General features: G+C 41.3%; 1 protein-coding gene across 7 annotated transcripts in view; it reads left to right on the forward strand.

Moving 5' to 3' along the window:
- XRRA1 (X-ray radiation resistance associated 1) overlaps positions 1–25,783 on the forward strand; it is a 61,399-nt gene that overhangs the window by 13,694 nt on the left and 21,922 nt on the right. For 5 of the 7 annotated variants that reach the window (XM_043580240.1, XM_043580244.1, XM_043580245.1 and 2 more), the window contains exons 5-10: positions 244–315; positions 1,681–1,753; positions 4,502–4,599; positions 9,769–9,902; positions 20,886–21,014; positions 21,739–21,956. In XM_043580240.1, coding sequence (XP_043436175.1) covers positions 244–315; positions 1,681–1,753; positions 4,502–4,599; positions 9,769–9,902; positions 20,886–21,014; positions 21,739–21,956 — 724 coding nt within the window. Of the gene's footprint in view, positions 1–243; positions 316–1,680; positions 1,754–4,501; positions 4,600–9,768; positions 9,903–17,657; positions 21,015–21,041; positions 21,957–25,783 lie in introns of those variants that run through there. The other 2 variants (XM_043580246.1, XM_043580247.1) reach the window with 2 other exon arrangements.

The raw sequence follows: 25,783 nt of genomic DNA on the forward strand, positions 1-25,783 counted from the left end.
GGAACAGAGATGAAGGGATCCTCCTAAGAACGCTATAAAGTCAGTGTGACTATCCCCATCTTGCAGATGGGAAACTTAGAGGTAGAAGGGCTGAGGTGGCAGCTCTGTTCTGAGCAACTCCCAAAGCCCATGCTCTTTGCACTGTACCACGCCGCCTTTCTCAACAGGGGGTCATTTGTTGTTTTGTCCAATTATTAAACTTTGTTGGGGCCTTGAGAGCTGACTCTCTGCACTGTGTTCCAGCTGAAGCACCATTGTGTAAGGAAGCCATCAGACCTGTGCAACATTAACGTGAGCGGCCTGAAGTTCTCCAAGGTAGGGCCAGCCAGCAGAGATGATATTGAGATGAGCCAGACCTGAGGTGGCTTCTGGCTGTTTGTCCACTGTACCACCAGAGTCCCTGAGGACTAGGGACTAGGGGGTGGGGAGGGCCAAAGACTCGCTGTGTGGAAACAACATTTAGATACAATCTTTTGCTGTAAGCCATTGGCCCATGTGAGGTGAATTAAAGGGAGCATTGTGGGAGTTGGTTTGAATTTGTCATAGAATTCTGTTGGGGTGACAGAGTTCCCATCAGAAAAAATTTCTCTCAAGTTTCAATGCCAGGAGTGGTAATGGTTCTCCCAAGATGCTGGTTTGTTCTTACACACACTGTGATTCATGTAATGAATCATGTTTCTTTCTTTAAATTGGCTAATAGGTAGCCTGGAGCCACATTTGTGGCCCCCATTAGCCAATGTTTTTGCAATTATGGCAAATGTTTTTGGTTTGTAGGCCTTCCATGGCATATGACAAGCAATTGGTGGTATAATACTATACAGAAATTAAAATAAATAAGTAAATAAGTAATGGGGCACCTGGGTGGCTCAGTCGGTTGAGCATCCGACTTCGGCTCAGGTCATGATCTCACAGCTTGTGGGTTCGAGCCCCACATCGGGCAATGTGCTGACAGCTCGGAGCCTGGAGCCTGCTTTGGACTCTGTGTTTTTCTCTCTCTCTGCACCTAACCCACTCTCATTCTGTCTCTGTCTCTCTCAAAAATAAATAAACATTAAAAAAAATTAAAATAAGTAAATAAAATAAATCTCAAAAGAACTATGTGTATCAACACAAGTAAATCTCAAAAACATAGTGTTGAGTGAAAAAGGCAGGTTGCAGAATGACACCTACAGTATGATTTGCATATAACATAGTGTTTTAAAACATGTAAATAATACTATATATGGTTTATGGGTACATATATGTAGAATACAAGTATGAAACAAGTATGAGAATGATAATCACCAGTTTAGGATAGCTGTTATCTGTGAGAGAAGGAGAAGGATACAGTTGGGGAAGGATATAGGGATGGGGGGAGGGCATGGCCAACTCTATAGTATTTCATTTCTTTAAGGAAAATTGAAGCAAAGGCCATAAAATCTTCATATTTATTAAAGGGGGATAGTGGTTACAGGGGTCTTCAGAGTTTCATTCTCTAAACTTTTCTGTACATTTGAACTATTTCATAATAGAAAAAAAGAAGCAGAAAAGTCATTCTGGCCCTCAGCAAGTGGGTGCTCTTTGCTAAGAATATAGCTTATCCCTGTAGGTCTTTGCTCCTTCTGATAGCAGTTCCGGAGCTTTGGCAAGGCCTCCAGGCAGGGAACAAATCTTGTGTGCTTTTGAAATGCTTTCCCACAGGCTAAGGAAAAGGACTTCAAGCATTTTCACTCGGTGATTTACATCAATGCCTCAGAAAACCTGCTGCCTTTAGGTAAGCTTTTTTTCCTGAAAACTATCTTCTGCATCTTAGCCAGCACAGCCAGTCGCTTGTGTTAGAACTTCCCTGTCAGTCCATCCATGACTGGCTGCTCATCTCTTTTTTGGAGTGTGATAGGCTGGGTTCTGGAGAACCCCTGGACTGGGATTTCAACCTAGAGCTGGCACTACCTCCTTCAGAGCATTTCTCTGTGAGCTGGTGCTTCTCTTCCTGTAAATGGAGATAATTCCTTTCCTTTCTTCCTCCCCGAGGTAGGATGCCTTGTAGGGTGAGATGAGACAGGTATATAAAAATGCTTTTAAGCTGATAAGAATTCCTATAGGAGCATAAAGGCTTCTTGTTTAGTCAGCAAGTCCATAGCGACCCCTGCTGGGTGTCAGGACTATGTGAGTGCTTGGCTTTTAGAAATGAATGGGTCCAGTTCTGTTCTGGTGAGCTTAGTTTGTTGGGAAAAATTGGTTCAAACACAGTTATAGCAGGATATGGTAAGTGCAGTAATAGAGGGAATCAGAAAATAATACGCAAGCATATAAGCAAGACATCAACCCAGACCAGAGTGTCAGGAGAAACTTCTGAGGAAGGGGGCACTGAGCAGAGAGACCTAAAAAATGAACAGGAACACCTCAGGAATCAGAAGGTATTTCAGGCCAATGGAGCAGACGTGGGACAGCAGTGCCTGATCAGGACCCTGCAGAGGCTTTGTATGTTTGCAAGGCATGTGAGTAGGGCAAAATGGATTCTAGAAAGCTTGGCAGGGACTAGAGTATCAAGAGCCCTGAGTTGTTGCTAATCCTGCAGGCAGAAGAGAGCCTTGAAACGCTTGTAAGTAGAGAGGCTCAGTGGTAGCCATGAGGAAAGTAAATGATAAGAAGACAGGGACCAGAAAATCTGGGAGATGATTTCATTTTTTCCAGGGGAGGGGTGGGGAGGCCTGAGCTAGGCAGTTGGGGTAAGGAGGATTGCAAGAGAGATTCAGGAGAGGTAGAAATAACAGGATTTGGTAGCTACTGGGAATATGGAAAGAGGAAGGAACCAAAGGGTTCACTGAGACAGAGAACACTAGAGGAGAGTCAGGTTTAGGGGGAAATATGGTGAGGTCAGTTTTTAATGGTTGAATGTGAGGGATGTTTTTAAAGAAGCATGTGACACAGTCTCTGCCCTTGAGGAAACAGGGTGGTCTATCAGGAACATGGGCTTGAAATACAAAGGCCAACAGGCCTATGAAAAGATGCTCAACCTCACTAATAATTAACAGCATCACAATCCTATATTTTGCCTATCAAATATTGGCAAAAATGAGGACTGATTGATGACAGCCAGCATTGATGGGGACATGGATACTTTCATATTCACTGGCAGAAGTGTAATAAATTGGGGCAACATCTTTGGAAGACAGTTTGGCAGTGTCAAAGTAGTCATTGCCTTTAATCAAGTAGTTTCACTTTCAGGAATTTATCCTACAGAAACAAACTTGTACAAGGACGTTCATTGGAAACATCCTGAAATACCTACCAAGCAGTCTTTTTCTTAGGCTCTACTGAACATTCTGACTCACAAGACCACCATAGACCCCACTTGACACCAGAAGGCTCTAAGTCATTCCATGCAGTGTCCCAGCAGCACAGCATCTGTAGGTGCTCTTTGGTGCACTCCTCACAGCAGTTCATGTAGCAGTCTGTGCCTCCATTCATGGGCCGTTCTCTGTAGCCCCCTGCTCAGGTCCAAGGTCCAAGAGAATAAGACTCTTCATTGGGTAGATGTAGGAGCCACTCTAGATTAGCAGCCTCATTCCCCACAAGAGCAAATAGCTGTTGTAATACTCCATAGACATGGCTCCTAGAGTTCTTGCAAAGGACATGACTAATGATGGGAGTCACCACACATCCAAAGCCCAAAGTTATGATGCCCCCTTCAGATGTTTATAGTTCATTTCTAGTTTCTCCTAGTCCAGATGTGATTTACCAGTCTGGCATCATTTTTACTACAATAATATTGCCTAACTATGTTACCATACCATTTGTTTCAGGTTACCAGGGAACAGGGCGAGAAAGTTAACCCAAAGTCCAATTCTCATACAGAAAGGGAAAAGTGTTCTTATTTTTTGTCCAGATAGCCTAAAGGCTATCGATAAGGGAATGGTTAAATAAATTAAGGTATGTCTATAATATGGAACATAATTCAGACATATGCAGATCTACCTGTTTTGACCTGGAACAATCTTTAAGCCATATCGTTAAGCAAGTCACAGTGTGTATGGTATGATTCTATTTGTGTAACAAGGTGTGTGTGTTTCACTGTACACATGAGAAAAATTCTGGGGTATTATACATGAAACTTTCAATGGTTATCTCTGGGTGTTGAGATTCAAGGGAACTTTTGTTCTTCTGTATTTTTAAACTTTTTTTGCTAGGCATGTTTTACTTTTATAATAAGAAATGACAAAGATAATTTTTAAGTGGGCTTTGGAGTTAGACATTAGATTCAATTCTTGGCCCTTTTATTTCCCAGCGATTCCATTCTAGCAAATCACTTAGCCTAGCCAAGCTTCGATTTCCTCGGCAGTAGAATGAGAGTAGTGATCCCTATTGTTCAGTGTTGTTAGAGATTTAAAGGACATATGTACAAAGCACCTGACCGCAAACCTGGCCTAACCCAGTGAGAACCCAGTAAATGACCACTGTTAACTCTGTCTTAAGGTCTTAAGGTCCTTCACAAGTAGCTGATTTTCTCTTTCTCCTGTAGAGGCATTTCATACATTTCCAGCCTTAAAGGAACTGGAGCTCGCACTTAATGGAATCAAAACCATCTACGTGAAATATGGAGACTTTAAGTTCTTGGAAGTAAGTTGGAGGTAGGGAGTTTTTGGTGCCCACCTGTTTCCTTGTAAGGAATGGGTGTAGAGGTCTCTACTGATTATAGCTGCTGGGAAGGAGCTCTCTGGGCCTTTACAGCCAGACCCTTGCTTGACAGTAGTCCTCTGGTGAGGGTGGTAGGGTTGGTGGTGGTGATGAGGGTAGTGGTAGTGGCAGCAGTGATACATAGGTGACACTGTATCATACCAATGGCCATTGTACATGGTCTGGGAAAATAAATGCCAAACATCATGTCAAAGGAGTCTGTGCAAAAAAAACGAGTTTAAATAGAATACTATTGGAAGTAGAGTTTGAGAGGAGGTCTGGATCCAGTGGCAGCTAAAGAGCCTTGGAGGTTAAGTGCTAGACATAGCAGATTGGACCAGCTGAACTAGAGGCATTATGGACTGAATCCAGAGACCCATCCTGGTCTGAATGAACCAGATTGGCTCCAGTGGGCTCCGATAAAGAGGCTAAAGGCCTAATTCATAGGCCCAGAGGGACTGTGAAATAAAACATGAGTTCTATGAGCTCTACAGTATACTCTTGACATTTGTACATCCATAGCTGTTCTCTAAATCTCAGATTCAAAATTACAGTAAAATTTGTTTGTATTCTTGTCGTTATCCTAAATTAAGTTTCCCGTAGTGATGTATTTTCTATGCATGTTCTCATACTTCAAGTTAATCACCTCTTCAACTTCCATGAAAACTTTAGGGCCATTTTCCACAAAGAAACAAAGCTTATGTCACTACCTCAGAGGCACTGCGTGCATGGAGATTAGAGACCACAGAATTGGAGCAAGGTGTGGGATTGGGCATCTGGCCAGGCTGATTCACTGAATAATGGACTCTTCCCCACATGTTGGCCTTATAGTAGAAGTGTTTCAGATTCAAATCTCAGCAGAATGTCTGTATGTCATAAACCTTGGGGTTGACCCCAAAGAGTTAATAACTTAAATTATTTAATGAAGGGTCAGCCACTCTTCACAAAAGCCTCACTTAGTCTTACTAAAGAGAAAGAGAGAGTCCTTCCACAAGAGTGAATATTTCAGAGTTAATGCCCTTTGTATGCCAAAGTTTTTAAAAAGTTTTAACTGCTTGGGATGGCAATCTTCCTAAAATGGATTATATGTCCTTGTGTTCTTAAAGCATGCTATACTCAATGTAATGGTACTTTTTCTCCATGGTTTCAAGTCATATTGAGGATAGCAGTGATTTACTATGATTTGTAATAGGAGTGGTCCTAAGAATTGTCCAGGAAGCAGAGCTCTTAAAAGTCCAGTAAAACAGAATGAGTGTAAATTGATAACAACTGGTGTGATTTTGTGCTGTGTTAAAAAAAAAATTGTATACAATATTTCAGTATAAACAGTGGAAAAGAGATTCCAGATGTTAGAGATAGCCATTAGCCAAATGGGTAGCCATTTCTGTGACGTACAGACCTGGAAGCTTCTTATAACCTTCCATTCTGGGAGTTATTTTACTTTTTAAAAGAGTAGTCATTTGAGTTCCTGTGTGTCATGCATCGTGCCAGGCATCTTGTCTTCCTCACACCCACTATTTCAAACCCCTATTTCAAGTGCCAGTGGGCCATAGAAAGGGGACATGACTATAGGCTCAGACCCCACAGCTGACTAGCTTGGCTCTAATGGTTCACCGTGATTGATTCTTGGATGTCCCACTTCATAGTTTGATACCTTCTGATAAAGATTATTTATCCAGCAGACCCAGCCTTACCCAAGGGAATTTATTTACATAAGAGAGCAGACCAAAGTCAAGATGCTGAATATAAATGAGAAAAGGAAATCTCTTGGCTAATCATTTGTTTCTGTCTCTATGATTTGCAAGGTCTCTCTAAGAAAAAGCATAAGGCTGTCAAAAGTCCTGAATTTGCAGTTCACAGTAATGAATACTTTGAAGTGTAATAAAACTTGATGTGACTCAGCAGATGCAGGAGGTTAGGAATCTTCTGTTCTTGTTTGCCAGAAAGGCTGCCACCAGAAGAGTAGAATTCTTCAGCAGTCAATTTAGAAAAACTTAACTTTGCCATGATTTGGTTTTCCACATTCAGGTCTGAAAAAGGCTCAGTTGGAGCCCTGCCCTGAGAGTCAGGAGACCTTGTTTCTTGTCTTGATTCTGCCACTACTCTGACATAGTTCCTTGGCCAACTCACTTCCCTTCTCTGGGACTTAAACTCCCCCCTCTATAAATTCTGGGCCAGCTATGAAGTTCTGTGACCTGTGATTCTAAGGCTATTCATTTCTTTGAGCTGCCCTTAATTCTATGGAAAACAAATTTGGACCCAATATTGAATAGCCAAACCAACTAGGACAAGGGTCAGCAAACTTTTTCTGTAGGAGGCCAGACAGTGAATATTTTAAGGTTTGTGCTCTGTATGGTCATAACTAGTCACAACTGTCATAATTAGTTCTGTTATAAAGGAAAGCAGCAATAGATACAACGTAAACAAATGAGCATGGCTGTGCTCCAATAAAACTTTATGATGCTCAAATTTGAACTGCACATAATTTTCACACATTAGTCTTTGATCTTTTTTCAACCATTTAAAAGTGTAAAAATTATTCTTAGCCCAGAGGCCCTACAAAACAGACAGCAGGATGGATGTGGCTCAGAGGCGTTAGTTTACCAACCCCTGAGCTACAACACTGATGAAACAGCTCAGTGTGGTTGGAATGGAGAGTGAAGCACAGTAGAGTGTAGTGACAGATGAGCCTGGAGAGGTGGCAGAAGAGAGACCGTGGGAAGCCTTGGAAGCCTTCCTAAGGAGTTTGAAGTATCCAGTGGATGATAGGTAGGGTTGCTGCATGAAGAATCAGTTGGAGGGAACAAGAATGAGAGATATTAAGGAGATAGAATCCATAGGTCTTATTTACTGCGCACATATGGGTACGAGGGAGAGGATTTTCCCCACCTTTACAAACTGTGATTATCCGAGCCAGCTTTCCAAGTCTTCTTCCTCGAAAGCTTCTCACTTTGCCCCTGCCAAGTGGAATCACACCTTTGTGTGAACTCTCAAAACTTGGAATTTGCTGATGGCGGCATGAACTCAGCACTCCTTTGGTGCTTGGTAGCTTTCATGGCCTGCCCAGTCTTATCAAGCCCTCTGTTATACCACAGACTCTAGTCATACCCAAACTGTTTACAGTTCTCAGAACAGGCTAGGCTACCTCTTGCCTCCTGGTTTCTGTCCATGCTTCTTGCTGTACTGCATGTCTTTTTGCCCTCAACAATTTGGTGACTACCAACTAGTTTCTGAAGATAACTCAAGCATCACCTGTTCTGTGAAGCTGCTACATCCTTTGGTAGAGCTGACTATTCCTTCCTGTGTGCTTCCATTGGTCTGTGTTCAGACCTCTATCCCAGCAGCATTGCTACTTAATAGATACATGTATGTATCTAGCTTTCCAACTAGGTTGTGAGCTAGCAGAAAGAGGACAGAGACTGGTACAAAGCAACCTTTAGTGTAAGGTTCTTGAATGAAAGGATGGTTATAATGATGACAGCCAACATTAACTAAGTTCTTACTATGTGGCAAACTCATGCTAAAGGTTTTATCCACATAATTCCTCATAAGGACTCATTATTAAAGTTTATTTGAGAGAGAGCGAGCGAGCAGGGGAGGGGGCAGAAAGGGAGAAAGAGAATCCCAAGCAGGCTCCACGCTGTCAGTGCAGAGCCTGATGCCGGGCTCCAACTCACGAACTGTGAGATCATGACCTGAGCTGAAATCAAGAGTTGGACACTTAACTGACTGAGCCACACAGGCACCCCAAGGACTCATTATTATTTCTACTTTGTAGATAAGGAAGCTCAGGTTAAGTCATTTGCCAAAATCACACATTTGGCCAGTACTCAAACTCAGGTCTACAGGGACAATAATTATAACAATGGAGACAGACCAAACCCAGTCCTCTTCTGGTAGTGACCTACAATCAGTTGTTTATATGTCTGACTGTGTAACACTGACACTGTCGACCAAAGACCTTGTTCCTTCACCAGCTGGATAAGATGCTGAAATTGCCCCCATATTTTTCTTTTTCTTTATTTTTTTAATATGAAATTTATTGTCAAATTGGTTTCCATACAACACCCAGTGCTCATCCCAACAGGTGCCCTTCTCAATGTCCATCACCCATTTCCCCCTCCCTCCCACCCCCCATCAACCCTCAGTTTATTCTCAGGTTTTAAGAGTCTCTTATGGTTTGGCTCCCTCCCTAAGCTTCAAAGGGTATGTATGGATGGAAGGGGAGGAGAAGAAGCAGATTTATACATAAGTGCTAAAGTGAGTGTCTAGAGAGGCCCAAAAGAGAGAGAAAAAAGACTAGTTGATATCATTTATCCCAACTGCCTTTGTTTTTGCACATAGACACTCAGTTTACCGACAGGCCCCTGACCCAATTATTTCATAAGTCTAGGTGGCCTTGGTTGATAATGAGGTGAAAGTTTGGGTCATTGCCCTCATAAGCCAGTTCATTTCAGCTGATTTTTTATATGCACCTACTATGTGCGAGGTCCTATGCTAGATTACAAGGATATAGCAATAGAGGAGCATGGCCCTTGACCTGACAGTTTATGGTCTAGTCCACCACTGTGTGCCAGGACTATGCTAGGTACATCCATGTACCAATATCCCTATTCTTAAGATGTGTATCCAACTATCAGATACCTGGTTGACGGTGAGAAGTACCCCTAGATAAAGCACTTAACGTCAGGGGAGAGAGAGATTCCATCTGGCTGGGGGATTAGGAAAGATTTTATAAGGATGCAGCTTTTGAGTTGCCCTTTTGGGGCTTGGATTCAGACACATGGGAGAAAGGGCATTCCTGGTTGAGTGAAAAGCTCAAGCAGTTATCTCTAGGTGGGATGATGCAGGGAATGGGAAAGATGTCACTTTGGTCAGCACCACAGGACAAATCAAGATTTGCAGTGGGAGCTAAAGCTAGAAAATAGGCTGGGAAAGGACTATAATAGGCCTTGAATGTTAATCCAGGGAATCAAGAGGGTTTTAGGCTTGTGAGTGATGGGGCTGCCCAGAAGGTTAAAAAAAAAAAAGTAGTTAGCTCCCACCTCACATATGAGCATCGTTGTCATGCATAGTGCTTCTACTCTCCCATCTTTTATCTTTGTACCATAGTTCCTGGACCTTTCCTTTAACAGCCTGACTGCAGAGGCCATTTGTGATCTGGGGATTCTGCCACACCTCCGTGTCCTGCTCCTCACAGGCAATGGGCTCACTTCCCTGCCACTCAATTTGGCTGTCACAGAACAGTAAGTTCTACATTCTAAGGTCCATGCCACGTGTTCCCTCATGAACCTTTGGGTGCAAGTTATGCAAAGAAATAGCCCAGAGCAGCTCAGAAGTGCTATAAAGACAGGCTGTAAGTGCTCAAAGCAGGGAAAATGCTACCGACTGAAGTTCCTAAGAAAGACAGTCATGGAAGCAGGGACCCAAAGAATGACTAGGCCTCAGATGGGTGGCCTCACACTCCTCTATGCTATTAGGAGACGTTTAGGTATCTAACAAGTCCCTTTCCCTACCTCTGATTGGTCATGGGTAAATTGTGGACATTGCTCTTGCCAGACTTTTCCCCTTCACAAACCTACTATACTTTGTATGTTACCATTTTGCACCTTTGTTCAGGCCATGCTTTCTGACCAGAATGTACCAGTCCTTTCTCTGTTCGTAATAATGCCATATACATAGTGCTTACTATGTGCCAGACATGGTTCTCAGCACATATACATATTAACTCATTTGATCCTCACAACAATCCTATGAAATAGGTGTCCTATTATTATCCCTCTTTTATAGATGAGGAAATTGAGGCACAGATATGTTAAATAACTGCTAAAAAGTGGCTGAGTCAGAATTTAAGCATGGTCTAGAGACCATGCTTATGGCCATTATGTTCTTTTCTTATATAGATTCTGCATGTATTCCAAGGGTCTGCTCAGGCCCTCCTCCTTTCCTTACCAGAAGGCTTCCCTGTTTTAGACCATACTTCTTCCTCCTTTCTCTAAGTATCTGTTGAATTTAATGTTTTCCTTCTTACTTTAGAACTTAGTACATTCTATTGTGACTTATACCTCATAAATATACATAAATATATGTATAATAGATAAATGGATGATATACATATAGTCTCCCAAATAGATTCTGAGCACTGTGAGGGCAGAGGCCCTGTCTTACTTATCTTTGATCTGAAGCATCTGGATGATGATCTAGTGCTTTTGCACAAGAAGGTATTCAGTGGATGTTAACCAATTCAGAGATGGTGAAGGTGAAAGTCAGGGTGATAATGTTTATTGTGATGATGGTAGATGTGATGGAGATTACAGAGATGAAAGTGGTTGGTTAGTTTCTCAAGGGGTTAGGACAATGATAGTGATCATTATATTAGGGATTTCATTAGGCTCCTTTTGTTTGCAAGTGACAGAAATCAACTCAAACTAGCTTAAACAAAAAGGGAATTTATTGGCTCATGTACCTGTAAGTCCTAAGGTGAGTGCTGGATTCACTTATGGCTGGATACAGGTGTGATCTTTTTTTCCCTCAGTGTTGGCTTCATCTTAACCAGTTTTTCTTTATGACCAGACACGTATCAGTCAGGAATATAAAAACCACTTGAGGTATTGCAAATGGAGAGTAGTTCATTGTTTTTAGTGGGGAGAGATAATAGGTGGCATTTCATTATGGAAAATTCCAAACACACATAGAATCAGACTCAATGGCAAAATGAACCTCCATTTACCCATCACCCAGAAATTATTGTCTGACAGTTCTGAGGTCATAGCCAATCATGTTTCACCTATATCCCCACCACACCCAACCTTAGATTATTCTTAAGAAAAATCTCAAATGTATCCAGCCATAAATGAATATAGCAGATTCATGTGGTTTCATCTGTAAATAATCCAGTGTACAGTTCTAAAAGATAAGGACGCTTGAAAAAAACCAATCAGAATACCTTTATTACACCTAAATATTAGCAATAATAAATGGAGGGAATTGGTTACATAGGTGGTGGAAGGGCTGGAAGAGCACAATGGAGAAGAGGGGTATGGAAAGAGCAAAAAGGAAGAAGGTTGATACTCAAGAGATCAGAAGCTGTTCACACTGCTGGACTGGGGCCTACAAGCCTATCCCTGCTGCTGGGCTTTAATTTTTTTTCAATGTTTGTTTATTTTTGAGAGAGAGAGAGAATATGAGTGGGGGAAGGGGCAGAGAGAGAGAGACACACAGAATCCAAAGCAGGCTCTAGGCTCTGTGCTGTCAGCACAGAGCCCGACATGACCTGAGCTGAAGTCGGGCACTTAACCGACTGAGCCACCCAGGCGCCCCATCCTTGCTGCTGGGCTTTTAGATCTAAAAGTTGTAAAAGTGCTATAGTTGTAGATCTGCTGCAGATGCGCTGCCTCAGTCAGGGCTGGAACCTCTGCCAGCACAGATGCTGCTGTTAGAACCACCTGTTGTTGTACTGCTGCCACCAGCAAGCTGTCAGGAACCAAATAAGATAGTTGCTGTTCCACCTGTTTTGGTCTTCCAGTCTCACCAATCCCTCCCTTGGCAGTATCTCACTGGAAGCCAGTTGGGAAGGTGACCTGGGAAGCATAGTTTAAGGGTGGCTCTGGCCCCTTACACTACATAGCAGAACACAGAGGAAAGGAATAAAGGTTAAGAGCAAATAGGCAGATGACTGGTGTCACCCACCCCTTGGAAACCCAACATCTACTCTCCTCCTTCTCTCCAAATTTAATTTTCATATAACAGTAGCAACCACAGTATACCTTCAGCTTACATGAAGGAATTTTTTTCCTCTTAGTGAGGACACTTTTACCCTCTTCTCTAAAAGGATGAGACATAGTTCCATCACTCACCATATCCATCTCTGGATGATATTACTCTGTCTTCTAAAGCAGTCACAGTGCCACCTGAATATTTTATAACCTAAAAACTAAGCTGCAGAGTCATTCACCACTAGCAATTTATACACATACACACACACACGCACGCACGTACGCACACATGCACGCACACACATGCACACACACAGCAAGCTAGAAAGAAAATATACACATTTGCTATAATGTTCTTTTCTTAATTGGTCAGGAGGCCATGGTACATATTTATGAATCCTTATTCCATCACCTATTTAATGTCCCCTTCTTCCTTATCCAGCATCTTGGCTGTTTGGACTCTTTAACTGGTGTAGTATCCCAAACATTCATTCCTGAAGGATCAAAGTTATTAATGCTTTTTTATTGGGTGGTAGTCTTCTATTAATGCTTTTTAAAATTGTGGTAACATACACATAACATAAAATTTACCATCCTAACCATTTTCAAATGTGCAGTTGTGTTCACTTAAGTATGTTCACATCATTGTCCTATCCCCACCACCATCTGTCTTCAAAACTCTTTTCATCTTGCAGAAATTCCATTTACTTTGACTAATGGAGAGGACACTTCCAAGAGGAACACCTTGTAACTCCCTGTATTCTGATCATATTCTGTCCTCATGGTATAACAGCGATCATACCTACTTTTGATAATCAGTATCAATCACTCAGCCAATATAGTAAACTCCTTGTTTCCTGCCTATTGGTTTAGTGGAATGAGGAACCCAAGTGGCCAGCAGCAATCTCAGCTTCTAGTTAAGAGAAACTGTTCTTTGTGTCCCTGTAAAAGCATTCCTCCCTAGGCAACTAAGATTCTACTTGCAGGAATGGAGGCAACAATTCTGGAAGTGGATAACTGTAAGAGGATCTGTTCTCATTTCCTTCCATTAATTGCTAGATCCTATGTTCTAGTTATGAAAAAAAAAATAGCATCATTATTGGTTGCTGGTTTATATGATACCCCTTCCTGTAAGTCAGAGTGCCCACTTCACAGGGGGTGGTCTCCTAGCTGGTGCAATCAATGAGTTGTTAAAAAAAAAAAAACAACCTATTTTACCTTTTAGATCAGCTACTTCTACATCATGAGGTACATGGTAAAAAAGTGAATTACATGTTTACAAACTCACTATTGTACTCATTTGCTATCACATGTGTTCCATGGTTAGAAGCAATTGTATGTGAGGCACCAGGATAATGAATAAGACATTCTGTAATTCTTCAGATGGTGATGCTGGAAGAATATTGTGGTCAGGGAATGCAAATCCATGTCCAAAGTACGTATTTATTCCAGTAAACAAAACAAATTACTTCTCCTTTTATGAAGGAAGGTGCCCACAGTCATCTTCCCACTAGATGGCTGGCTAATTCTTTCAGAAATGGTGCCATGTTAGGGGCTTAACATTGGCTTCTGCTGTTGGCATCTTAGGTACTCAGCAGGGATGATGACCAGATCTGCTTTGGTGAGGGGATGTGTGTAGCCTCCATGCCTGTGCTAAGGGCATTTTGCAAGTACTAGGGTATCCAAGGAGAGAGACCCAACTGACTTTGTGAAATGGGTCATCTTGTCCACTTGATCATTGAGTCTCCTCTGAGTGGATCATCTTTGGGAAACATTCACATGGGATACAAATAATCCTCAAACTCTCTGTCCATTCTGAGAGGTCCATTCACATAATTGCCCCTTAGACCTCTCTGTCAGCAGTTTGACAGTATTTTTTCCAAGCTTTGACTATTCAGCTAAACCATCAGCCACTGCCCATGAATCAGCATAAACCAAGCAAATAGATATATTGCCCTAAGTTTTACCTCTTGGGAGGGTTCCTCTTACCCTGTCTTTCAGAGACACCCCCCCTGTAAAGTTGTAATACCGCAATAGTCTTTCTTTAGTGTCAGAATGTCATGCACAATCATTTGTAAACCCAGCTGGGGGCTCTCTCCTACATTAACTGCTCATAGACTCTTAGTTGTGGGTTGATGGAGAGGTAATAGTACAGCAGGAGTAGGCATCATTGGAACCAAAGCCATATTCATTCACGCAATTTTTCCAGACTTGCTTGAGCCAGATCTCACATATTACTTCACTTGATGAGGGAATTCTGTGACACATTCAGTTCATGATGAGCCACTCAGGTCACATGGCCACTCAGTGTTCCTGTGACCAGGTGTTCAGTCTTTACCAACATGGGGCAGTAAGGCAGAAACTGTTTTTCAAAAGGAAAATAGTTGTTCACAGAATCGGCATAACTTTGCTCAAAAATGATTCTGCAATTGACACCTATAAAAGGCTCCATTCATAGAGAGGCCACGTAACTTCTCATCCAAACCAGGATATATTTGAGAGGGAAAAGGAACACTGTTAATTATTTTGGGATAACAGGTGAAAACTCAAACTGTCCTTGAAAACCAGGATGTAACCCTGTACTGTATAGCACACCTTTTTGCCTTAGACACTTAGAGCATAGTTGGACCTATTGAGTCATATTGCCCAATGCCATTGGCCAAGGACATAATGCCCAGAGAACAATTCATGCAGTTGGACCTGTTGCAGAGCCTTGTTTTGCTCTGAGCCTCACACAAAACTGGCATCCTCATGGGATACTCAGTAAGGGTTAGATTGGCACAGATGTTTTATGCATCACTTCCAAAGTCCGAAAAGGTCAACAAAGCTTTGTGCCTTTTTCATAAGTAACAGGTGGTGCAAGGTGAAGGATTATGTCTTTCACATTGGAGGTATATCCCAACATGTTCCAGATACCTGGACAACAAGAAAATTAATGAAGGTAGTAGTTCCTTGAATTGGAGATGGGGGTTCCCTCCATCCTTTGACACACATGCATCTTACTAAATCATCTAGAGTATTTGCAACTTACTGCCCATCAGGTCCAATCAACATGATGTTTTGTGGAATACCAAAATAGATTGGTGGTAGATGTAATAGATTATGGTAAACATAAAGAGTTGATGTTGCCCTGGGAGAAGAGGACAAAGATGTACTGTTATCCCAGTCAGACAAAAGCAGACTGTTTCTGGTAGTTCTTATTGTTTGGTAAGGAGAAGGCAATATTTGATAGGTCCTTAGCTGAATCCCAAGCACCAGGGGCTGTGTTGATGTGCTACAGTAAGAAGAGTCCACATGTGGAACAGCAGCTAAAATTGGAGTCACCACTTGATTAAGCCTGCAGTAAGCTATAGTCATTCTTCAAGACCTGTCTTCTACACAAGACAAACAAGTTTAACAGGAATATCATAAGACTCAGTATCCTTTTACCTTTCTTGTCTTTAGTGATGACGGTAATCTCTGTAGTTACCTCAGGGATGTGGAATAACTTTAGGTTTACTGTTCTAGAAGCAAAATTCCTCAGGCTGCAGTCTGTCCCTGCCTTATATAATAGCTCTCACTTTGTTGGTCAGTAAACAAATGTGGTTATTCTGTTGGTTGCTTAGTATGTCTATTCTAATTATACATTCAAAAAATAACTATATATTCAGGAACTGGGGAGATAACCACGATGTAAGTTGATGACTTCACTGGGTTCATTCACAGGCTAAATTTCCATTCTTCCACCTGACCTTTGTAATCCCCTACTTTGAATGATAGACCACCATGCCTTTCATATCCCCAGATATTAACACCAATTTGCAGATATTGTCTGGTAATCCTTGAAAGGCCTAATTTAGGACTGTCAGAATTTTCTGCAGTGTTGATAGTGTTCTATATCTGCATTGTTCAATATGGTAGCCACTAGTCATGTTGAACACTTGAAATGTGATCATTGTGACTGAAAAACTGAATTTTTACTTTTATTTAAGTCTAATTAGTTTTTAATTTAAAGGTAAATAATCAGGAAACTGTATGAGACGCCGTGACCTCTGGGCAACTCAAATAATTTTTTTCTCACCAACTCTAGACTTTTTTTATATATATAATTCATGCTTAATTATCTGAAGCTAGTCTTCAGTCTCTGCAAGGACAACGCTGTTTCTAGTTCACACTTCCTCCTAGGATTTAGTCCTTCAATGTCCTAATTTAAGGTAGGGGCAGTTTATCAGGGCTTCCCTTCTGTGGCATACCCTGGAATCTAATTTTTGGCCTCTAGACTAGCATAGTTGTTAGAATCTCTGCTCAGCATCTCAACCTCTCTGCCACTTCTGGAGTCAGCAGATAGCCCTAGGGAAAAAGAGACCCCAAATTTTACAAGATCCCCTTTGAGTTTCCTTCTTTTTCCAAATCCGAGCCCCCTAAATTTTCACAGGTTGTTAGTTCCCACATGCCTTAAAGAAATTTGTTTTGTTTTGTTTTGTTTTTTTTAAGTAGGCTCCATGTTCAACATGGGGCTTGAACTCACAACCCTGAGATCAAGAGTCACATGCTCTACTAACTGAGCCAGCCAGACATCCCAATTATTTTTAATATATATATTTTGTCTGAATTTTCTAGTTCATACTCAAGGGATAGTTGGCCTACATGAGTTAGTCTGTGATACCGTAAACCTTTCCATTTATTTTGGCCAGGTGCCTAGGAACACTCAGTATGAAACCATTTTAAACTAAACTAAACTAAACTAGCTGGATATTCTCTGAACCACTCTGATGATACAAATTTGGGCTGTAATTTTGCAAGAGGACCAGTCTGCCCTCCCCCTTCCTTTCTTTTCACCCCAAGGCAGTTTTCTTCTAGCTGTGGGATGAGGGGCATGGGTTTAGTGTTAGTTCCCTCTCTCCTGAGGATATATCTCTTTAGGATCCTACATTCGTGTAGGGGGTCTCCAATTACATGCCCCACCTTCTGTTTTGACAAGATCAGCAAGTGTCCTCAAGGCAAACATGGCTTCTTGTGCTTGGTTTCTGTCTTGACTTTTATATTTTGGTACTACTACTTTACTGTCTTCACATCTCTTATGTGTTTTTAAATGATGAATCTTTTGGGGCGCCTGGGTGGCTCAGGCTCAGGTCATGATCTTGCAGTTTATGAGTTCGAGCCCCACATTGGGCTCTGTGCCTGGAGCCTGCTTGGAGCCTGCTTCAGATTCTATGTCTCCCTCTCATGTCTTCATGCTGTCTTTGTCTATCTCTTTCTCTTTCTCTCTCTCTTAAAGAATAAACAAACATTTAAAAATTAAAAAAAAAATAAATGAATCTTTTTCTTTTTATGTTTTATTCATCATTTTAGTTGTTTTCAGTGGGACGCCTTGTTGCATACAGTAAGGCAAGTCTCCACCACTATGTCCTTCTATTTCTTTATAAGATGGGTAAAATAAATGCACTCCTACTTACATCAGGATATCAATTGAAATAATTGTGCTTTGAAAGCTATGAGGCTCCAAACAAGTATTACTGTTATTTTCTTCCCATTTGTCTTCCCACACTCAAAATGCTCTTTGGATTCCTCTTCTTCTGCCAGCCTCTTAAATGTTGATCGTCCCCAGTTTTCTACTCTCAACCCACTGTTTTTATTAATCTTTATAATCTTGATAGTTTCATCCCTCCAAAGTCTTCTTTATTTCTCTACTTCACAACCATCTTCTGAGCTATGAGCCCATATCTTTTACTTATTATATCAAAGTCATCATGCATATGCCCATGCCAAGATCTCCTCCCGTGTCCCTGGCCTCAGTGATGGGCACTGCTCTCCATCAGCAGTGCAGTTGTCTGAGTGAGAAACGTGGGCATCAGCCTGAGTTCTTCCCTCCCTCACATCCACTCAGTCACCAGATGCTATGAATTGTACTTTCTAAATGTTTCTCAAACTTGGCCATTTCTGTTGTCCTCCTGTTCAGTCTCACTGCAGCAAATCAGCACAGCCCATGCTACTTGGGATACAGCTAAGGATCTGTCAAATGTTTCTTTCTCTTGATCACCTCCCAACACACCCACCTTACCATCAGCCAGAGGGATGTTCCTAAAATGCACATCTGATTCGATCACTGCTCCACTTGAAGTCCTTCAGCAGCTTCCCAGTGTTCTAAAGATAGACTCCATTAATATTGATCACAAGGCTTTTCATGACCTGACTCTGCTTCTCCATCCTTTCTCTTGACTTTTTTCCATTTCACCATATACCTCATTTATTTTGGACTATTTGTGTCTCCATTTCTGGATATATCACACTTTATCTCTGTCTGGGTGAGTTAGGGGGATATCTGACCTACTCGCATCATTAGCCTGTCCTATTACATGTTTTGATTGACATCTGAGACTTTGGCTCTCCCATTAAGCCTGTTCCTTTTCCCCCTTGGACCATACGTGTCATCTCTCTCAGGCTTGACCAGCACGGGGCAGAGGGGGATGGTTACCTCCTTTTTTTCTAAGCACTGTTTTCCTAAAAATGCCTAAAAGAGCACCAGATCTTTAGCAGCCACATCATAAGTCCTCTTTTACACAAGCGAGTTGTGAAGACATGTCTCTCTCATCCTGGGTTGCACTGTGGGTTTTCTGTATCATAGGAGCTGATCTGACATTTTAATGGGCATTACAACTTGCTAAATTTCATCTGTTTTACTGCAGCTCTTGGTCCAGTCTGTTCTGCAATATTTTTGGCTTAATCAGAAGTCTTACAATGTAAAGTAAAAGAAATCCTCTTTCATCATGTAGATAGGGGAACTGACCAGGACCAGAGATGCTGGACACCAGGTAGAAGTCACCCAGCAAGCAAAGCAGCAGCAGCACCAGAGCCACAGCCTAGGGCTGCTGGTCCCCATTCTCATGCTTCCTTAATATGGCACAAATTCCCATTCCTGAATCCAATCACTGGGGCATACTCTTAGCTTCTAAAAAAATTAAGTCAAATCTGTTGTATTTTAAATGGTATTAAATTCCTTTTGGCAAGAGAAGGTATAATAAAAATAGCACCACTCTGAACAGCTGGAAACTTCAGCCTCTCCATACTGATAGACTCCTGCCACTTCAAAGAGCTCTTCTACCAAAACTGCCATGAGAAGGACTCCATTGGAGAGCCTGACACTTTCCTCTGCAGCCTCGCTTCTTGTCCTCCTTACCCACCTACTGACTGCCCCCCTATTTTAAGACATCAGTGTTAGAGACAAAATTAGGCTTTTCTATGTTATAATTAGCGTACAGCTTTTAAAAGGCAAAACACGATAACTTGTCACAAAAGACAGGACAGAGCTACCTCCTTCATTATGGAATGTAAGAGGAATTTTTCGAAGGCTTATTTTGTAGCTGTTTCACATCTCACTGGGGTGAAAAAGATTGGCCAATTAATTATAAATCAACAGAGCTGCTGTGCACCCCCCTGTAATTGCTCTCAGGTAGAGATTAAAAATTTAGTGCATGAAAGTTGGTCTTTTCAGGAGAAGAAAAGAATCACCTGTGACCTTCAAATACCATGAACTAAAGGCTTCTTTCATCCTTTGTTGAGTGTATTGAGTGTTTAATTTGGGTATATGGAGAGGAAGGAGTTGGAGGGAGAACTGAAAACATGATTTGAGTCATCTGTGTTTGTGTACTTAAAAAGGGGCACCTGGTTGGTTCAGTTGGTAGAGCATGGAACTCTTGATCTTGGGGTTATAGGTTTGAACCCCACATTGGGCGTAGAGATTACCTAAAAATATAAAATCTTTTTTTTAAGTTGGAAAAAAATAAAAAGAATTACATAGGTCTTATTCATCTAGAGGCACAAATGAGGCCACATTAATGGTAGTACCTAAAATGCCCTGACTTCCTGCCCTGCCTGTGTGATTCAGGATCTCAGCCCATTAAATTGCACTCTCAGGTGTTTCTGGGTCTCCTCAGAGAGTTTGAGTTTAAAAAGAGACTTCTCAACTCCTTACTGATATGTGATTTTTATTAAGTTGCTTTAGAAGAGAGCCTCACTGCAGCCAGCCTACCTTACCCCACATGGACCAAAGCTGTGGTCCATGCCAAGGGGTTTGTCTTCTGGTGATCCCATAGTTACCAATCCTTAGGGTGACACAGCATACCCAGGAGTCTGACCTGACCCAAATTTGTGCAGTATTCTTTCTTCAGAATGTTTTCCCCAACTTGGGCATGCCTTATTCACTCTGGTATTTTCCATGAGCATTACTAGTGCACCCCATCCTGCCCCAGTCGGGTCTCACTGAGTCCATCTGTGGATGTGTGCAACCTTTCTCCATACAGAAGACTGTATGTGTGAGTAGGATTTGGGGAAGGGGTCAGTTGGGGAGGGAATTACACCTTCCAGTCCCTCTCTACAGGGACCTCTGTGGGACACTAAAGAGGGTTCCCAAGGTGGTTATATCTCTTGATTGATTTCCTGTTCTCCATCTCCATTCCTATTCTCATTCCTACTTCTTGGGGATGGTGGAGTTTGTTCCCTGCCCTTGCTCATTACCCAGGATCCTTGCACTTACAGGGAGGCATCTGTAACGTCACTGACAAACAAGAGGTACATCCTGAGGTTCCCAGTGCTGGAGACACTGATGCTGGATGACAACAAGCTCTCCAGCCCCAATTGCTTTGCCAGCCTGGCCGGGCTCAGAAGGTAAAGCCACACTCCTCTCTCTGAAGGACCCCCTACCACTGCCAACCTGGCCCACACCCTGAGTGCTGCTTTGGAATCCAAAAGGCCTGAGTTGAAATCCCAGTTCCACTACTTACCTCTGCTGTGTGGTCACAGATAATCCATTTCTCCCCTCTGAGCTTTAGCTCAGCCATAAAAGTGGGGCATCAGTAGGACATTTCTGATCAAGTGACTAGATTAGAAGTGGCAAAGAGAAGGGAGGATAAAAAGAGATATTACCAGAGATAGAGTCCTGACCCCTGAGAGAGGAGACAGAAAAAAAAAAAAAAACACAAAACCAGAATCAGAAAGATAAGAATTAACTGCTATATTCTACCTATTTGAATAATGAAAATACTGGCATTTATTTATTATTATTATTTTTTAAATGCTGGCATTTAAATGGTTAAGCTTTAGATCCCTGGAAAATTTATTTTGGAGTCAGTTACCATTTACTGCATGCTACTTTGTGTAGAGCCATTTACATTGTCTAATTAAACTTCACTGGAGCCTTGAAAGTTATTAACTATCATCCCCATTTTAGAGATAGGGATATTGAGTCCAGAGAGGGTAAGTCACTGGCTCCAGGTCACACAAGGAGTAAGGGTCCAAGCCTGAGTTCATGTTCTTTCCCTAAAGTTGCTAGGTAAATGCTCCTGAGGTATCATTATTGCTGTGATTCTGTATTCACTTTCCTTAATTAAAGACTGAAGAAATTAAGCCTGGACCAAAACAGGATTTTCCGGATCCCGTACCTACAGCAGGTTCAGCTCCAAGACGGGTCAGGGGACTGGGCTAGAGGCAGGGGGAGTCCCCAGAAAGTGCCCCAATCCATGCTGCAGCCCAAGTCGTGGATGTTTGAGGCCTCAGATGAACAACCGGATTATACTGTACTGCCCATGAAAAAGGATGTTGACCGGACAGGTGAGTGGTGCCCCTTATTCCAGAGAGTCTAGCCCCGTGGTGGGAATAAGCTACCAACAGTTTATTTTGAAAATCTGTGACTCCTTGAGGAGCTGCTGCACTGAAGCTGCTGGGCCTGGGGAGGTGGAGGTATCCCATGAATTATTTCAATGGCTTCCTAACTGATTCTCCATTAAGGTGTTTTTAAAATCCAATTAAAAGTAAATTTTTAAAAATCTCAAATAACAAGGGGCACCTGGGTGGCTCAGTTGGCTAAGCGTCCAACTCTTGATTTCAGCTCAGGTCATTATCTCAGGGTTGTGAGATCAAGCCCTGCATCAGCACAGAGCCTGCTTAAGATTCTGTCTCTCCCCCCTCTCTGCCCCTCCCCTGCTTGCTTGCATGCACGCATGCATTCTCTCTCTCTGAAATAAAATTTTAAAAAATCTCTAATAACAAGAAACTCTGAAGTTAGGCTTTCCAGAGATGGCTAATTCTGGGGTACATTGATGTTCTCAAGAGATTCAGGTTCTTTCCATCCTCTTTGCTGCCATCCTTGGCCTGCTTGTTTATCTTTGTAGGTTGATTCCAATTGAGTTCTCAAGATCACTACCACAGGGCCAAGAATCATGTCCAAATGGCAATACTAGAGGCAGAATAGAAAAGGAATGTCACCTTTATTATAAACCAAAATCTCTTTAATGCATGAGTATATTTCTAGATTATATATTCTGTTCTATTGATCTATTACTGTGCCAATACCACAGTGGGTTTTTTAAATATTTATTTTAAATTGAGAAGTAACCAACATAAAGTAAAAATATAGAAATACTGTATAGATCTTGAATTTTACATGTATATCTCCTTTTAACCACCACCCATATTACAATATAGAGCATTTCCAGCATCCCATTTTGACTTCTGTCACCAAAGATAGGTTTGGCTTGATTTGAAATTTATGAATATGGAATTTTACAGCATGTGCTCTTTGTGTCTGATTTATTTCACTCAACATTATGTCTGTCAGATTCATTCATGTTGTTGCATATATTGGTAGTTCACTATTTTTCATTTCTCGTATTTTTTCCAAGTTATTTACCCTTTTTACTGTTAATAGACATTTTGGTTATTTTGAGTTTGAGGCTATTATGGATAAAACTACTATAACTTTTATATCTTTTGGTAGGCTTAAGCACCCATTGTCTGTTGAGTATATACCCAGGAATGGAATTCAAAAGTATGTTTAACATTATTTAGTACTTCTAAGTATTTTTCCAATGCAGTTGTACCAGTTTTAATCCCCATATTAATGTAAGAGAATTTCACTTCCAGTTACTCCATATCCACACGAACACTTGGTAATGTCAGTCTTTTTAATTCTACCTATTTGGGGTAGGTAGGTAGTAGTTTCTTATTGTGGCTTTAATTTGCATTATTTAATGATTTTTTTTCTTTTTTTTCTTTTAAAGACAGTGAGTGAGCTTGAGCAAGGTAAAAGAGCAGAGAGAGAGAGAGAGAGAGAGAGAGAGAGAGAGAGAATCTTAAGCAGGCTCCACACTCAGCATGGAGACCAACGTGGGGATTGATCCTGGGACCCTGGGATCATGACATGAGCTGGAACTGAATGAGCAACCCAGGCACCCCAACAAGTTCTGTTTTAATTCTTGGTGTTTTCAATGTCCACCCAGACACCCCTAGTTTGCATTTCTTAAGTGACTAATGATCTTACGTACCTTTCATATGTTTATGGGTCACTTTGACCCATATCCTCTTTTGGCAGTGCCTAATAAAGTCTTTGCCTGTATTTAAATTGGGTTATATTATTCTTGTTGGGTTATATTTTTCTTTTCTTGTTGATTTGCTTGAGTTCTTTATATATGCTGGATACAAGTTCTTTGTAGACCTAAATATTAGAAAAATATTTTCCCAGTCTGTATGTAGCCTCCTTTTTCATGTTTCTAATGGTGAATTTTGATGAATAAAAGTTCTTTATTTTAATGAAGTTCAGTTCAATCTTTAATGGTTAGTTCTTTTTGTTTCCTTTTCAAGAATTTTTATCTGTCTGAAACCATTAGATATTTTCCTATATTTTCTTCTGGAAGCTTGATTATTTTAGTTTTTACATTTTGGTCTATGATCTGTCTAGAAGTTTTGTATATGATGTGAAGTAGAGTCAGTTTACTTTTTTTTTTTTTTTTTTTTTTTTTTTTTAATTTTTTTTTTTTCAACGTTTATCTATCTTTGGGACAGAGAGAGACAGAGCATGAACGGGGGAGGGGCAGAGAGAGAGGGAGACACAGAATCGGAAACAGGCTCCAGGCTCTGAGCCATCAGCCCAGAGCCCGACGCGGGGCTCGAACTCACGGACCACGAGATCGTGACCTGGCTGAAGTCGGACGCTTAACCGACTGCGCCACCCAGGCGCACCTCAGTTTACTTTTTTAGATGGATATCTAATTGACTCAACAGCACTTGTTGAAAAGACTATATCCTTTTCCCCACTGAGTTGTAAGAGAGGTTTTATGGTAAGGCAGGGTCTGTATGTGTCTAAAGTGCTATAGCTTTTTAATATGCTTTGAGAACTGATAGTGAAGTTCTCCAGCTATGTTGTTGCTCTTCAGAATTGCTATAACTATTATAAAGCCTTTGAATTTACATATAAATTTTAGAATCATCTTGTCAGTTTCCACACAATATCCTGCTGGGATTTTGATTAGAATTGTAGTGATCCTATAGACCAATTTGGAGCAAATTTATATTTTTACAATATTGGGCTTTTTAATTTATCAAAGTAATATATCCCACCATGTTTTAGGTCTTTTGAAATTGTTCTCATCAGTGCTTTGTAGTCTCCCGTGGTGAGATCTTGCATATCTTTCGTTAGATTTATTCCTATGTATTTGGTCTTTTTCTATGGTATTGTCATTGGTATTGCTTTTTCATATTACATTTCTGCCTGTTTGTTGCTAGTACATAGAAATTTTGAACTTGTATCCAGTAACCTTTCTAACCGGAGATTATAGGCAGAGGATATACGTTCATGCAGAGTGTGCTGTAGCTCATCTTTCTAGATATGTCTCCCCAGGGAATCGCTTTTGAGCAACCATACTTGCAACAATTGCCCATCCTCTTGCTAACTCCTACTTTGTTTCTTGTATAAACTTATCCCCAAATCCTTTCCAGACACTTGTCGTAGGAGAAGTTGTTTGGGCCATGTGGTGTTCTACCCCTATTGTCGTTTACTTCATTTTCAGGTAAACTTTATTAGTATAATACCATTAATGTGTGGAAGAGGTCCTGTTAGCCAGGGCAGAGGTGAGTAGTGCCTGCACAGGATCCAGTCCAAGAAGATGCTTAGATTTATGGTTGAACTCAGATATTTATTGGCTCATCTCATTCTGATGGTGCCAAGAATGAAGTGACTCCACAGCCTCTTCCTTGCTACCATGCTGCCGGTTATTCTTAGTATCTCTTCTGGATTCACTGTCTTAATATATTCTGTTTCTACTAACATAACAGGATGTTTTCAAATCCTTTGACAGAATATCATTTATATACATTTCTTTCTTCTAACACAGTCTGATCAATACTGACCGCCTGCTCAGTAAGAGCTCTCACATGTTGCAAAGTCAGAAGGAAGGTCAACATGGCTGAAATATAGTGAGTGACGGGCAGGATAGCAGGAGATAAGATTGGAGAAGTAGACAGGAGCCAGATCAGGCAGGACCTCAGAGGCCTGGCCAAGGAATTTGGATTTTATTCTGAGTGCACCTCACTACCTGACAGGTATCACAGCCAGCTCCTCTTCCCAGTTAGCATTAGAGATGTGAACCAATGGGAACCCCTCT

This window comes from Prionailurus bengalensis, chromosome D1 (genome assembly GCF_016509475.1).
Source record: "Prionailurus bengalensis isolate Pbe53 chromosome D1, Fcat_Pben_1.1_paternal_pri, whole genome shotgun sequence".
NCBI lineage: Eukaryota > Metazoa > Chordata > Mammalia > Carnivora > Felidae > Prionailurus > Prionailurus bengalensis.